General features: G+C 43.1%; 2 protein-coding genes across 2 annotated transcripts; both read left to right on the top strand.

Moving 5' to 3' along the window:
- Nucleotides 1-1,187: 1,187 nt before the first annotated feature.
- LOC110002596 (nuclear factor 7, ovary-like) lies at nt 1,188-4,460 on the top strand. Its single transcript, XM_020658227.3, has one exon. The coding sequence runs from the start codon at nt 1,940-1,942 to the stop codon at nt 3,320-3,322; it is 1,383 nt and encodes a 460-aa protein (XP_020513883.1). The 5' UTR covers nt 1,188-1,939; the 3' UTR covers nt 3,323-4,460.
- A 5,362-nt stretch (nt 4,461-9,822) lies between these two features.
- On the top strand, nt 9,823-12,082 carry LOC110002594 (nuclear factor 7, ovary-like). Its single transcript, XM_020658225.3, has one exon. The coding sequence runs from the start codon at nt 10,253-10,255 to the stop codon at nt 11,633-11,635; it is 1,383 nt and encodes a 460-aa protein (XP_020513881.2). The 5' UTR covers nt 9,823-10,252; the 3' UTR covers nt 11,636-12,082.
- Nucleotides 12,083-16,750: the final 4,668 nt, after the last annotated feature.

Genomic DNA, 16,750 nt, shown 5'->3' with positions numbered 1-16,750 from the left:
CTACAACGGGCCAAATGCAACGAAATTTCGTTCTTATCTGCACTGTAAAGTACAAGTTTGAATGACAATAAAGAAAGTCTAAGTCTAAGTCTAAAGTATACAGTGAACGGGACAGGACACACACCTGGGGTTGGCCTGTGGATGACAACCGCTTCACTGATAGAGCACCAGTTGCCCTGACTGCCTGGGGCCTGCAAGATTAAGAAGTCCAAGATCCATTTCACCAACCCAGCATCAAGGTTACAAGTGGACAGCAGTTTATTTTCTAAAATGTGGGGTTGGATCGCATTAAAAGCGGAGGAGAAATCTACTAATAAAAGCCTTGAATGTGTTTTGTGACAGGATGACCGTTGTTTGAGCCAAATGTTGACGTGGGAGTACGACATGTTTTTCCAACAGAGAGCAATGAGATGTTTGGCATGAATGGCACGTTTGGCATGTCTTTCCCAACATAAATATTCAGGGTATAGGCCCAAGATGCAGTTTTGTAATCAGGTATCTGGAATGTCTGGATTACATTTATTTATTTTTACCGGTTATATAAGTCCTCATTATCCAGTTGTATTGAATCAATTTCAGTCTAGTATTTATGTACTGTTCCAGTATGTATGAACTACGTTAGTGTGTGACACAGCCATAGAGTTCTATACAATCCGACCAATAGAGTTGCCCCCTGCTGGAAATTAGAAATAATGCAGGTTTATGAATGCATGTTTGTAGGGGTTACATCTTCTTCTAAATGTCCCAAATCTCCTCCATGCAGAGCAACATGGACTCAGATCTTCAGGAGAAAATTAGGAAACTGTGGACCCAAAAACTGAAGCTACAAACTAAAACAAACAAAAACAACATCTTCTTTGTTATGAATGAAAATCACCTTCATCAGTCTTCAATGTTCAGACTCGTCACACCAGAGATATTTAATCTGTGTATAACAGACCCTGTTACAGGCCTGATGACGTGGTGACGTATCGTTAGCTTGCTGTTAGTTAAAGGGGAAATGTGCAGATGTTTAACCAGCTGTGTATCACTACAGTAGAGATATTATATGTAAATGAACAATGTGTCACTCCCTCAGTGTTAACTGTGAGGAAAGCTTCCTGCTCATGTATGGGTGGATGCCTTTCAAACTACAACCTGTACTTCTGCATTTTTTCCGTGCCTGATCATGGAGAGGCGCCCTGAGAGAGGGGCGGAGCCAGAGTCAAGACATCACATCTGAGATCAGCTGGTGAGAACATAGTGATCAATCCACTGTTTTCCAACAGACAAATATGGACTTGGACTTAAAGCTGCTGACTCTCATCCCGGCCGCTTCACACTGCAAACAGCATCAATGCCTGCTGGAGGTGCCAGCATGAGGAAACCAATAAAACCACATCAGCTGCAAAAAGCAAACTGAAAACTTTCCTCCCCCCGGCGGCACCTTGAGATCAGTCGGTTAAATAGGGATAGGTCTCTGTGTCTGTGTGCGTGGGCAGAGCTGGGTCTGATGGTCAGTGGTCAGCGCTGAGTGAGTGAGTGACGTTACGTTACACATATTGCGGTTTAGTGTTAGCGTCTCAGTCCGACCAAAGCTGCCTTATCAAAAACAGACACGCTTAAGATATCATCTACAAGCCTTATCAATGGAATCAACATATCACAATAAAAACAGTGTTCCTGCTCTGAAGAAGCTCCGCCCCCTCACCTGAGACAAACCAGAAAACAGGCTGTTATTCTGCCTCACTCTGAAGAGACACACACGCCGACAGACGGACCAACCTGCGGACTCAAACCAGCACGACTTCCACTGAAAGAGGACAGGAGGAGGGGATACTGGGAGTACTTGTTATACTGGGATACTGGGAATACCAACACTTCAACCTGCTACTGAATCCACAAACTGAATGTGGCTTCCTGTTTCTCTGCTCTGTCTTCAGCTTGAATCTGAGATAAAATGGCGTCCAAGTTAGAGGAAGATCTGTGCTGTCCGGTCTGCCTCAACATCTTCAAAGATCCAGTGATGCTGTCCTGCAGCCACAGCTTCTGTAGAGTGTGTGTGAAGGACTGTTGGAAGAAGAAGGATAATAAGGAGTGTCCACTCTGTAAGAGAAGATTTTCTAAGAATATCTTACCTCTGAACTTTGCTTTAAAGAACCTGTGTGAGAGTTTTGTGCAGGAGAGAGATCAGAGCGCTTCAGAGGATCTCTGCAGTCTGCACTCTGACAAACTCAATCTCTTCTGTCTGGACCATCAGGAGCCGGTGTGTCTCGTCTGCAGAGATTCAGAAAAACACTCGGAGCACAGATTCAGACCCATCGATGAAGCTGCTCAAGAACACAGGAAGAAACTTCAGGAAACTCTGGAGCCGGTAAAGAAGAAGTTAAAAGTTTGCAAACGAGTTAAAGGGAAGTTTGATCAAACAGCAGAACACATTCACGTCCAGGCCCGACACACAGAGAGGCAGATTAAGGAGCAGTTTAAGAAGCTTCACCAGTTTCTAGAAGAGGAAGAGGAGGCCAGGCTGTGTGCACTGAGGGAGGAAGAGGAGCAGAAGAGTCAGAGGATGAAGGAGGAGATGGAGGCTCTGAGCAGAGAGATAGCAGCTCTTTCACACACAGTCAGAGCCACAGAGGACGAGCTGAGAGCTGAAGACGTCTCATTCCTGAAAAACTACAAGGCTGCAGTGGAAAGAGTCCAGCAGCGCCCCCTGCTGGAGGATCTACAGTTGCCCTCAGGAGCTCTGATAGACCAGGCCAAGCACCTGGGCAACCTGACCTTCAACATCTGGAACAAGATGAAGGACATGGTCTCCTACAGTCCGGTCATTCTGGACCCAAACACTGCTCGTTCAAACCTCATCCTGTCTGAAGATCTGACCTGTGTGACACGAGGAGAGAGACAGCAGCTTCCTGATAATCCAGAGAGGTTTGATCATAACTGGTCTGTCCTGGGCTTTGAGGGCTTTAACTCAGGGACTCACAGCTGGGACGTCCAGGTTGGAGACAATACATGCTGGGACCTGGGTGTGTTAGCAGAGTCTGTAAAGAGGAAGGGAGTCATACAGTCTGGATTTTGGTTTGTATGGTTCTATGGTGGTGAATTCGGAGCACGCTCCCCATCACATCCAGTCACTGATCTCTCAGTGAAGAAGAAGCCTCAGAGGATCAGAGTGAATCTGGACTGTAACAGAGGAGAGCTGTCATTCTTTGATCCTGATACTAACACACACATACACACCTTCACACACACTTTCACTGAGAGGATGTTTCCATTCATTAGCACTGGTGATAAACTGAAGATTTTACCAGAGAAGATCTCTGTGACTGTGGAACACTAATACATGATGATGATGATGATGTTCTGAATCTTCGTCTCTGATTCTCTTAGGGTTGTGTGACTGCATTGTCATGGTGATGGTGATGTTGTTTTGTTGAATCATTCGTTATAACTTTGAGTATTTCCACAGCAGGTAAAATCTTGATCCTGATTGGTTGGTTTGTTAGAGCCTATTTAAAGATAATCTGCTCAGCGTGTTAACTGGTTAACTGTCATCTGTTGCTTCAGCTGCTGTGAATGTTTGATTTCAGACTTTTTCACTTGAACTCTACGGAGTCCCTGAAGGCATCATCTGTATCTTTGTGGTTAAAATTCTCCTCACGTCCTGAAGCTGCATCAGAAGTTGTTGCTCTGAATTTAAAAAAAACAAGCTGTTATAAAATGTAAATCTTATGTTTATTGTGATTTTAACAGAAAATAAATCAAGGATCCATGAATATTTTGACAACCAGTGTGTTTGTAACCCGTGTGTATTTTGCGTCACGTCCTGAAGCTGCATCAGAAGTTGTTGCTCTGAATTTAAAAAAAACAAGCTGTTATAAAATGTAAATCTTATGTTTATTGTGATTTTAACAGAAAATAAATCAAGGATCCATGAATATTTTGACAACCAGTGTGTTTGTAACCCGTGTGTATTTTGCGTCTGCGTTGTGTTCTGGTTGGGAATGATGGAGCAGGAAAGACTACGTAGGTTCTGGTTCTTCTTTACGTCCTGGCTCTGTATTAACAGATAGAAATACAGAAATCCATGAGCTGTGTCTGTTGTGAGTCTGCAGCGAGCGTCTCCCCTCTGACCATGCTGTAAACTGATTTTTGTTCCTTATTCACATTCATGTTAAATTATGTAATCAAATCAACATCACTTCAAAATTAACACAATTATTTAAAAAACTATCTTATCCAAAATAAAGTCAGAATAAATAAATACAACGTAGGAAAGTTAACTTTAAATAATTTCAACACTTAGACAGCAAATTAATAATAATTTAAAGACAGAAAACTGTTTTTTTTTAGACAATCTTCTTCACAGAAAAATGTTTTAACATCTGCATTAATATGAAGCATATAAATCCACATTAGCAGCTTTAATAGTTACATGTAGAAAACACAGCTGACAAACATTACATTAAAAAACGTCAGTAATTAACTCTTAAAATACTTTAATATAAGTTTATTGGCGGAGCGTGACTCATCAGTAACTTACCTCTGACCGTGCTGAAGACTGCTGTGGCGGGAGCGCGCACCGTGCACGCTCATTACGCGCATGCACGTACCTCCGTCCTCTCACACACACACACTCACACACACACTCACACACACACACACACACACACACACACACACACACACACACACACACACACACACACACACACACACACACACACACACACACACACACACACACACCAAATTAAACAGGCAGGAGGATATAGGAAATGCAAAACAAGATATATGATGAAAAATTAGTGTTTTGGTGAAATTAATAAGCTAGACAACCAAGACAGCACAAGTCCTCAGTGAGATGAAAAGGTACCACCTAGGCATCCTGGGGATAAGTGAGAGTCACTGCACCGGCTCCGGTCGTCAAGTCCTGCATGATGGGTCCGTCATCCTCCATTCTGGCCACGAGAACAACCACACACATGGTGTAGCCATCTTAATCTCCAAGGAGAAGGCCAAAACATTGCTGGAGTGGGAACCAGTAAGTGAAAGGCTGATCCGAGTACGCCTCAAAGTACTGCAAACTCACCATCTTACAGTGCTATGCACCAACCAACGAGGCTGAGGAGGAGGTCAAAGAAGACTGGTATGAACAACTGCAAAAGGCGGTTTCAAAGGTACCCCAACATGACGTTCTTCTCCTAACTGGTGACATGAATGCCAAAGTGGGAACCGACAATTCCAACAACGAGAGGGCAATGAGCAGGCATGGATGTGGCGAAAGAAACAACAATGGTGAATGCCTTGTTGATTTCTGCATGAACAACAACCTGGTCATCGGCGGTACCATCTTCCCACACAAGAACATCCATAAGCTCACATGGCAGTCACCTGATGGTAGGACCATCAACCAAATCGACCACATCATCATTAATGGTAAATGGCGCAGGTCACTGCAACATGTTAGAGCTTACTGGGGTGCAGATGCCTATAGCGACCACCACCTAATCGCTGCCACCATTAAACTCAAGTTAAAGAAGTCAATCCCAAAAAGCCACCGGCAGAAGAAACTGGACATTGCAAAACTCCAGTATCCAAAGAAAAACAAGGAGTTTGTGTTGGAACTCAGAAACCGCTTCAGCATGCCAGAGGCTTCCTTTGAAATGGAAGAAGAACCCACCATAAACAGCAAATGGAACACTATCAAGACCATATACTCCGAAACAGCACAAAAGGTCCTGGGCTTCAAACAGAAAGGGGCCAAAGAATGGATATCAGCTAACACTTGGCAGAAAGTTGAAAAGAGGAAGCAGCTGAAGGCAAAGATGCTGAACACCAAGTCCCAACGACTCCTCGAGAAAGCCAAGATGCCCTATAAAAACAAGGACAGAGAGGTGAAGAGGAGTGCTAGGAGAGACAAAAGGGTTTTTGTTGAACACCTGGCAAGTGAAGCCGAGAAAGCTGCAGCCTATGGAAACCTGGGCACAGCGTACAAAATCATAAAGGTACTCTGTGGCAAACGTACAAACCAAACTACGCATGTTAGGGATAAGAATGGTAACATCTGTACATCAGAGAGTGAACAAGCAGCCAGATAGGTTCAACACTTCCAGGAAGTACTCAACCTCCCTGAGCCAGAACAACCAGCCAACATCCCAACAACAGAGGATAACCTGGAAATCAACACCAACCCCCCTGACTCTGCTGAGGTTAAAGCTGCCATCCAAACCCTGAAGAGTGGCAAGGCATGTGGCATAGATGCTGTTCATGCTGAGATGCTCAAGGCCGACATTCCAACATCAATGAGTGCTGACAGACCTATTCCAAAACATTTGGAACAGCAACACCATCCCTGAAGACTGGTCCAAAGGTCTTATAGTCAAAGTCCCCAAGAAAGGCAACACCAAGAACTGCGACAATTGGCGTGGAATCACCCTTCTGTCTGTTCCAAGCAAGGCGTTCTGCAGAGTCCTTCTTAACTGGATGGAGACAGCCATTGACACCAGGATCAGACAAGAGCAAGCAGGCTTCAGTAAGGACAGCGGGGCATCAAAAGACATCAAAGCAAGGCTGGGAAAGGCTCAGGGTGCCTTCTCCCAACTCCGTCCCATCTGGAGATCAAAACAATACAGCCTTAAAACAAAGATGCTCCTATACAACAGCAATGTAAAGTCTGTTCTTCTGTACGGTTCAGAGAGCTGGCGAGTTGTCAAAACAGACATGAGGAGAATGGAAGTGTTCCATAATGGATGCCCCCGACGAATATGCCAGATCTTTTGGCCTAATAAGATCTCCAACAATGACCTTTACAAAAAAACGGGAAGCCGGAGCATCACCAAGGAGATTACGCACAGACACCTGAGATGGCTAGGACATGTGTTGAGGATGGAGCAGGACCGCATCACAAAAGTCGCCTTAAGATGGACACCACCAGGCAAAAGAAAACCTGGGAAGCCAAAAACCACCTGGTGCAGAACTGTGACACAAGAGCTGGAACAGATGAACCTGTCATGGGGAGAGGCCCAACATGCTGCCAGGGACCGAATGCAATGGAGAGTGCTCACTGAAGCCTTATGTCCCATAGGGGACGAAGAGAAGTAATTGTAATAATAATAATTATGTTTAAAGGTCACATATTATACAAATCACACTTCTCCATGTTTTTTTAACACTAGTATGTAAAAGTCCATCCTCTCCGTCTTTTACATGTTCCACTTTTAAAAAAATGTGTGCTCAAACAGGCCGTTACTTAGCATGGTCACTTAAAGTTTCTGGATCTGTTTTAAAGCATTAAAGAAAGAGATGTTGGTTGCAGCATGACACACATGCACCCACCCATAGGCGTAGATTTCGGGGGGGGGGAACGCAGGGGATGTGGGGATGTGTAGATTTGTCCACCTCAAAAAAAAATAATGTTTTTTTAAAAGGTCGAAAAACATTTCGTGGGGCTCAAAACATTTATATATCCTTCTGACCTGTAAATACGTTTCCCAATCATTTCAAACACCCCTATAGTGGACCATACCATCTTAACCTTGCCGCACAGTCACACGCGTGTGCGCAGGCACGTCACTCTCGCTCATACTTGGTCAATGGATCAGTTCCGGTCAGGTTAGGAGTTGTGGTCTTTATACAGTCTATGGTCGCGGGCGCAGACAGTGACAAGACAAAGCAAGAGCAACAGGTTGGTGCTTATCAATTGATTTTAAGTACAATAAACATGGACAATATCCGACCGCATTTTTTCCAAATAGTGAGTGAAAGATTAGTCAGCCATAACAATGGCTTTTATGTAGTTTTACATTTTGGATACTAAGGCTATAACAAGGTGTCATTCTCTAATAGATTTGATTTGAGATGTACATGATTCCTAAAAAAAACATCCCAAAACACCTGTAATGTTTTGAATATGCAGAAAGTTATGAACAATACAGTTGAATAATTAATAGCAATTCAAAAATAATTATAATTTCCTATACATAGTGTTACGGCAACACAGTCCCTGATAGGTTGTATGGCATGGCTGTCAAGCTAGTGAGGGGGGCGGGCCTTCCGGCCTGGTCAAACAGCCAATGGCTGGAAAGCCACCGTCTTGATTAGCTGAGGCGGGCAGGTGTGCGGGACACAAATGTTTGGGGAATATGAGAAGCTTCGTGAGAGTTGTACGAGAGACTGTCGGTGCCTTCCCGTGTTCTTTGTAATTAAGTCTTTGAGTTATTGTCGCATGTTTTTGTTAAATAATGAACTGTCATCCGACGGAGGAAAGCGTTGGTTTGAACCAAGTAGAGTGAGCTGGTCCGGAGAGTGACGCATCGTCACGCTGACAGAAGACTGCAACAGGTAAGGTCCGTCTCCCTTACCTTAGTTGGCAGCCACAAACAATTATGCCAGGGGCAGCAGACTGCCTTTGATCAGAGTTGGGAAAGGTTGAATGGGAGGTTTTCCGTAAGTGGATGGGCATCTCTTTAGTTTTATTAATGTTGAGCTTCAAGAAGTCCCACCACTCCACAAAATCTTTTACAAATGGCCCGTGATCGACCTCTCCCTCCTGGAGCAGACTAATTAAAAAAGTGTCGTCTGCAAACGTTGGAAGAAGCCTGTTGTCAAAGTTGCTCCTGCAGTCATTTGTATACAAAATATACAGTGAACGGGACAGCACACACCTGGGGTTGGCCTGTGGATGACAACCGCTTCACTGATAGAGCACCAGTCGCCGTGACTGCCTGGGGCCTGCAAGTTAAGAAGTCCAAGATCCATTTCACCAACCCAGCATCAAGGTTACAAGTGGACAGCAGTTTATTTTCTAAAATGTGGGGTTGGATTGCATTAAAAGCAGAGGAGAAATCTACTAATAAAAGCCTTGAATGTGTTTTGTGACAGAATGACCGTTGTTTGAGCCAAATGCTGACGTGGGGGTACAACATGTTTTTCCAACAGAGAGCAATGAGACGTTTGGCATGAATTAAGCCCAGGTCAACCAGTATAGTTTCATGTCTTTCCCAATATAAATATTCAGGGTATAGGCCCAAGATGCAGAGTTTTGGACTCAGGTATCTGGAATGTCTGGGTTACATTCATTTATTTATAATTTATAATCAATTTCAGTCTAGTATTTATGTACTGTTCCAGTATGTATGAACTACGTTAGTGTGTGACACAGCCATAGAGTTCTATACAATCCGACCAATAGAGTTGCCCCCTGCTGGAAATTAGAAATAATGCAGGTTTATGAATGCATGTTTGTAGGGGTTACATCTTCCTCTAAATGTCCCAAATCTCCTCCATGCAGAGCAACATGGACTCAGATCTTCAGGAGAAAATTAGGAAACTGTGGACCCAAAAACTGAAGCTACAAACTAAAACAAACAAAAACAACATCTTCTTTGTTATGAATGAAAATCACCTTCATCAGTCTTCAATGTTCAGACTCGTCACACCAGAGATATTTAATCTGTGTATAACAGACCCTGTTACAGGCCTGATGACGTGGTGACGTATCGTTAGCTTGCTGTTAGTTAAAGGGGAAATGTGCAGATGTTTAACCAGCTGTGTATCACTACAGTAGAGATATTATATGTAAATGAACAATGTGTCACTCCCTCAGTGTTAACTGTGAGGAAAGCTTCCTGCTCATGTATGGGTGGATGCCTTTCAATCTACAACCTGTACTTCTGCATTTTTTCCGTGCCTGATCACGGAGAGGCGCCCTGAGAGAGGGGCGGAGCCAGAGTCAAGACATCACATCTGAGATCAGCTGGTGAGAACATAGTGATCAATCCACTGTTTTCCAACAGACAAATATGGACTTGGACTTAAAGCTGCTGACTCTCATCCCGGCCGCTTCACACTGCAAACAGCATCAATGCCTGCTGGAGGTGCCAGCATGAGGAAACCAATAAAACCACATCAGCTGCAAAAGCTGATATCATCTACAAGCCTTATCAATGAAATCAACATATCACAATAAAAACAGTGTTCCTGCTCTGAAGAAGCTCCGCCCCCTCACCTGTATCACCTGAGACAAACCAGGACACAGGCTGTTATTCTGCCTCACTCTGAAGAGACACACACGCTGACAGACGGACCGACCTGCAGACATAAACCAGCACGACTTCCACTGAGAGAGGACAGGAGGAGGAGGGGATACTGGGAGTACTTGTCATACTGGGATACTGGGAATACCAACACTTCAACCTGCTACTGAATCCACAAACTGAACGTGGCTTCCTGTTTCTCTGCTCTGTCTTCAGCTTGAATCTGAGATAAAATGGCGTCCAAGTTAGAGGAAGATCTGTGCTGTCCGGTCTGCCTCAACATCTTTAAAGATCCAGTGATGCTGTCCTGCAGCCACAGCTTCTGTAGAGTGTGTGTGAAGGACTGTTGGAAGAAGAAGGATAATAAGGAGTGTCCACTCTGTAAGAGAAGATTTTCTAAGAATATCTTACCTCCTAACTTTGCTTTAAAGAACCTGTGTGAGAGTTTTGTGCAGGAGAGAGATCAGAGCGCTTCAGAGGATCTCTGCAGTCTGCACTCTGACAAACTCAATCTCTTCTGTCTGGACCATCAGGAGCCGGTGTGTCTCGTCTGCAGAGATTCAGAAAAACACTCGGAGCACAGATTCAGACTCATCGATGAAGCTGCTCAAGAACACAAGAAGAAACTTCAGGAAACTCTGGAGCCGGTAAAGAAGAAGTTAAAAGTTTGTAAACGAGTTAAAGGGAAGTTTGATCAAACAGCAGAACACATTCACGTCCAGGCCCGACACACAGAGAGGCAGATTAAGGAGCAGTTTAAGAAGCTTCACCAGTTTCTAGAAGAGGAAGAGGAGGCCAGGCTGTGTGCACTGAGGGAGGAAGAGGAGCAGAAGAGTCAGAGGATGAAGGAGGAGATGGAGGCTCTGAGCAGAGAGATAGCAGCTCTTTCACACACAGTCAGAGACACAGAGGACGAGCTGAGAGCTGAAGACATCTCATTCCTGAAAAACTACAAGGCTGCAGTGGAAAGAGTCCAGCAGCGCCCCCTGCTGGAGGATCCACAGCTGCCCTCAGGAGCTCTGATAGACCAGGCCAAACACCTGGGCAACCTGACCTTCAACATCTGGAACAAGATGAAGGACATGGTCTCCTACACTCCGGTCATTCTGGACCCAAACACTGCTCGTTCAAACCTCATCCTGTCTGAAGATCTGACCTGTGTGACACGAGGAGAGAGACAGCAGCTTCCTAATAATCCAGAGAGGTTTAATCATAACTGGTCTGTCCTGGGCTCTGAGGGCTTTAACTCAGGGACTCACAGCTGGGACGTCCAGGTTGGAGACAATACATGCTGGGACCTGGGTGTGTTAGCAGAGTCTGTAAAGAGGAAGGGAGTCATACAGTCTGGATTTTGGTTTGTATGGTTCTATGGTGGTGAATACGGAGCACGCGCCCCATCACATCCAGTCACTGATCTCTCAGTGAAGAAGAAGCCTCAGAGGATCAGAGTGAATCTGGACTGTAACAGAGGAGAGCTGTCATTCTCTGATCCTGATACTAACACACACCTACACACCTTCACACACACTTTCACTGAGAGGATGTTTCCATTCATTAGCACTGGTGATAAACTAAAGATTTTACCAGAGAAGATCTCTGTGACTGTGGAACACTAATACATGATGATGAGGATGATGTTCTGAATCTTCGTCTCTGATTCTTTTAGGGTTGTGTGACTGCGTTGTCATGGTGATGGTGATGTTGTTTTGTTGAATCATTCATTATAACTTTGAGTATTTCCACACCAGGTAAAATCTTGATCCTGATTGGTTGGTTTGTTAGAACCTATTTAAAGATAATCTGCTCAGCGTGTTAACTGGTTAACTGTCATCTGTTGCTTCAGCTGCTGTGAATGTTTGATTTCAGACTTTTTCACTTGAACTCTAAGGAGTCCCTGAAAGCATCATCTGTATCTTTGTGGTTAAGATTCTCCTTACGTCCTGAAGCTGCATCAGAAGTTGTTGCTCTGAATTTAAAAAAAACAAGCTGTTATAAAATGTAAATCTTATGTTTATTGTGATTTTTACAGAAAATAAATCAAGGATGCAGGAATATTTTGACAACCAGTGTGTTTGTAACCCGTGTGTTTGTAACCCGTGTGTATGTTGCGTCTGCGTTGTGTTCTGGTTGGGAATGACGGAGCAGGAGAGACTACGTAGGTTCTGGTTCTTCTTTACGTCCTGCCTCTGTAATAACAGATAGAAACACAGAAATCCATGAGCTGTGTGTTGTGAGTCTGCAGCGAGCGTCTCCCCTCTGACCATGCTGTAAACTGATTTTTGTTCCTTATTCACGTTCATGTTAAATTATGTAATCAAATCAACATCACTTCAAGATTAACACAATTATTTAAAAAACTATATTATCCAAAATAAAGTCAGAATAAATAAATACAACGTAGGAAAGTTAACTTTAAATAATTTAAACACTTAGACAGCAAATTAATAATAATTTTTACAGAAAACCGTTGTTTTTAGACAATCTTCTTCACAGAAAAATGTTTTAACATCTGCATTAATATGAAGCATGTAAATCCACATTAGCAGCTTTAATAGTTACATGTAGAAAACACAGCTGACAAACATTACATTAAAAAACGTCAGTAATTAACTCTTTAAATGTATTAATTAGACAAATAAACACGTCTCCATACCTGAATCAACAGAGAGAAATACAGAAATCCACGAGCTGTGTGTGTTGTGAGTCTGCAGGAAGAATCTTCACGGATCAAAGGCAAACGCGTCATTAACGGGAGACGACGGGGTTTCCCCCCCTCCCTGCAACGACGCTAGCTTACCACACACACACACATTAATTATCCGTTATTAATCAAGATGAAACTAATAAATAACTTTAAATATCGGACTCGAAACTCCGCGAAACTGACACAGGACAAGTCGAATATTACCAGGAACATAACACCAGAGTTTGGTTTAATATAAATCACACAAAAAATACTTTAATACGAGTTTATCAGCGGAGCGTGACTCATCAGTAACTTACCTCTGACCGTGCTGAAGACTGCTGTGGCGGGAGCGCGCACCGTGCACGCTCATTAGGCGCATGCACGTACCTCCGTCCTCACACACACACACACACACACACACACGCTCCAAAATAAACAGGCAGAAGGATATAGGAAATGCAAAATAAGAAATATAATGAAAAATTAGTGTTTTGGTGAAATTAATAAGCTGTCTATATCAAGCTGTTACATATAGCCTACACCTCATACATGTCATCATGAAAGAAGAAAAGGAAAAAGTAGGCGCTATATACAAGTGTACAAGTCATATAAAATTCATTCATATAAAAAAAAGTGCAGCAAGTATTTAAACAAAAGTGCAGTCAGAACATGATGGATCATTCATTTGTAGAGTGTGGTTATAAGAGAATAGAATAAATATGAATGTAACAAGGCAATCGAGGAGAGGTAATATACATTTAGGTTCTGATACGTAACTTCACTTTCAAGGAGGTGTAAAAAGAGACCCAGATTTTGTAGAAGTCACTCAGCTTATGTTTAAAGGTCACATATTATACAAATCACACTTCACCATCTTTCTCTAACACTAATATGTGTCTCTAGTCTGTCTACAAACCCCCCAATGATGAGATCAGTCCATCCTTTCAATCTTTTGCCTGCTCTACTTTTCAGTAAATGTGTGCTCAAACAGGCCGTTAATGCATGGTCACTTAAAGTTTCTGGATCAGTTTTAAAGCATTAAAGAAAGACATGTTGGTTGCAGCACGACACACATGCACCCACCTTCAGCTCAGGAGAGATTTCCTCTGCAACGGTGGCCAGCTAAGAGCCCTTCCACAGTTGCGCTATTAAACCACCAGGTGGTGACAAACTAACGTAAATGTGACAGCCACATCAATTTTGCAGAAATTCAACATACAGGTTAATTCTAACTCTGTTACACTGCTTGAAAGGTGCAGTTAAGGTTTAAAGAAGATTAAGTGCATTAATTGCACGAGGAAATGGAGACAGTACTGTTCCTGTTGGTCTTCCCCCTGGGCGGCCTGAACCTCCGACCAGAGGGGAGAAGAACAAAGTCCTCCAAGAGAGGACGACGGTCAGAGCTGGCCAAGATCGACTTTGCTCTCCTCACAATTTGTCTGTTTCAGATATCTGACAATGAAAGCCTCTGAGTGCTGATTATTGTACTTGCTGTTTTAATGATACTGGTCAGACGGTTTGTGTTGTGCACTGAAAGGTTACCATACCATGACATGAAAACAAAAGGTTAAAAATGCAACCAATAAAAGATTGGTAGAATAAAACCATCAGGGTCTTGTCCACATTCAAAGTATTCAGTCTATGCAGAAAGTAGAGTCTCCGCAGGCCCTCTTTGCAGATTGCATTTGTGTTGTGGTCATGATTCAAGTTCTTTTGAATCCCTGTGCCCAGGTACTTCTACAAGTCAACATTCTCCACAGGTGTGCCTTTGATCAGAGTTGGGAAAGGTTGAATGGGAGGTTTTCCGTAAGTGGATGGGCATCTCTTCAGATTTATTAACGTTGAGCTTCAAGAAGTCCCACCACTCCACAAAATCTTTTACAAATGGCCCGTGATCGACCTCTCTCTCCTGGAGCAGACTAATTAAAACAGTGTCATCTGCAAACGTTGGGAGAAGCCTGTTGTCAAAGTTGCTCCTGCAGCCATTTGTATATAAAATATACAGTGAACGGGACAGGACACACACCTGGGGTAAGCCTGTGGATGACAACCGCTTCACTAGTAGAGCATCAGTCGCTCTGACTGCCTGGGGCCTGCAAGTTAAGAAGTCCAAGATCCATTTCAAGATTCAAGATTCAAGATTCAAGATTTTTATTTGTCACATGTTCACACAGATGTGCAGTGAAATTTAAAGACTGTTCCACAAGGCCATGCAATAACACTGAAATTACTAATACACATATATACAGGAAAATAGAATATAATGTAAAATTAAAAAAATAAATATTTGAATATACAAAATATAGAATATAGAGTAATGTAAACAGTGTAAAGTGTCAGTGTGTAAAGTGTCCAGGGTGTCAAAGTGCAACGTGCAGATTGGAATGTGTTGTGTGTGTGCATCATGTAATCACAGTTCTGTTTTGTTTAGTTCTGTTTTGTTTTTAACTGAGGAGAGTGGAGTTAACAGTCCGGACAGCCTGAGGAAAGTGAGAGTCTTTCTGTGTTCGCCTTGATGTGTCGAAGGCGCCTGCCAGAGGGTAGCCATGTAAACAGTCCGTTAACTGGGTGGTGGGGATCACTCATGATCCTGTTTGCCCTGGCTGTGCTCCTCCTTGTGAAGATGTCCTGGAGGGTGGGGAGTGTTGTACCCATGGAACGCTCTGCTGACTTCAGCACCCTCTGCAGGGCTCTTCGGTCACACACAGTGCTGTTCCTGTCCCACTGTTTCCAGTCAGCACACTCTCCACCGCTCCAGAATAAAAAGTCTTCAGGACCTTCACAGAGACTTTGAATTTCCTCAGCTGTCTGAGGTGATAGAGGCGCTGCCTCGCCCTCTTCACCTGACTGTCTATGTGGGTTTCCTTTTTTGCCTGGAGAAAAACGCTAGCTACCTTTTATTTTATTATTATTTTGTATAAATTTTTTTTCCATTAATATTTATTAGGGATGGGCAACGATTAAAAGTTTTAATCGCATTAATTGCATGAGTTCCTGTGATAAATCAATCGCATTGTTATACGCAAAATCCAATAATGAATTAAAAAGTAGTGTATAGCGCACTTTTATTGTAAATGTACTTCTCAACTTAAACAATGTAATCAAAGCAAATAAATACAAAACTAAAGCTTATTGCATTGGTTGCAGTGTGGACACAGAGTGGTGTGGGTCTCCTCTCTGACTGCAGCTGGGTCTGCTGCTCGAGGCTACACTGACAGCCTGTGATGCTTTAGGAAGGGGGAGGGGCTCAGAGCAGCACCTGCTGCTCGTTGAGTAACTGCAGAGCAATACGTGCTTTCACGTCAGTTTCTCACACCAAAAAAGTCTCCAATAACACCAGAAAAAGTCGCTAGATTGGTAGCTAGTAGCTGTTGACAAAAAAAGTCGCCAAGGGGGTTTGGAAAGTCGCTAGATTTAGCGAGAAAGTCGCCAAGTTGGCAACACTGTTTCCTCTTTCCTGTGAGCGCCGCAGCAGACATGCGCAGCAGTAAGCCACATACTAGGCTCACTCACGATGGAATTTTATAAAATAAAAGCCAGTGAGCAACAGACTTTTACAATAAGAAAATAAATAATAAAAACTGCGTTAATGCGAGATAAAATAATTGTCAGCGATAATTAATTAATGAGTTGACGCGAAAATAACGCGTTAACGTGCCCAGCCCTAGTATTTATATATACTGTATATTGACTTATTTTTTTAGTTTTAGTTTGTTTTCTCTTTACTTCCCACTCAGCTCCTCTCTTCGATGCATCACACTGCCACACACACATTCACACATTTTATAATACACTATCTCAACATAAAAGTTACAGCTTGACTTTCACCATATCTCATTTAAATGTATTTGCCCGTATTGTTGTGTTGTATCTTTGCTAATGTGTTTTAAAGAGTTTTGGACAGCGATGTAGTGGAACTAATAACAAGGAGATTGTCTTAGAGATTTCACTTCAAGCTGCAGGAAGAGAAATTAGACTGTTTTCTGTGTTCCTGCTCTGAAGAAGCTCCGCCCCCTCACCTGTCTCACCTGAGACAAACCAGGAC

This window comes from Labrus bergylta, chromosome 4, assembly GCF_963930695.1.
Source record: "Labrus bergylta chromosome 4, fLabBer1.1, whole genome shotgun sequence".
Lineage (NCBI taxonomy): Eukaryota > Metazoa > Chordata > Actinopteri > Labriformes > Labridae > Labrus > Labrus bergylta.
The sequence above is the reverse complement of the archived record's forward strand: the minus strand, read 5'-3'. Positions and strand labels throughout refer to the sequence as shown.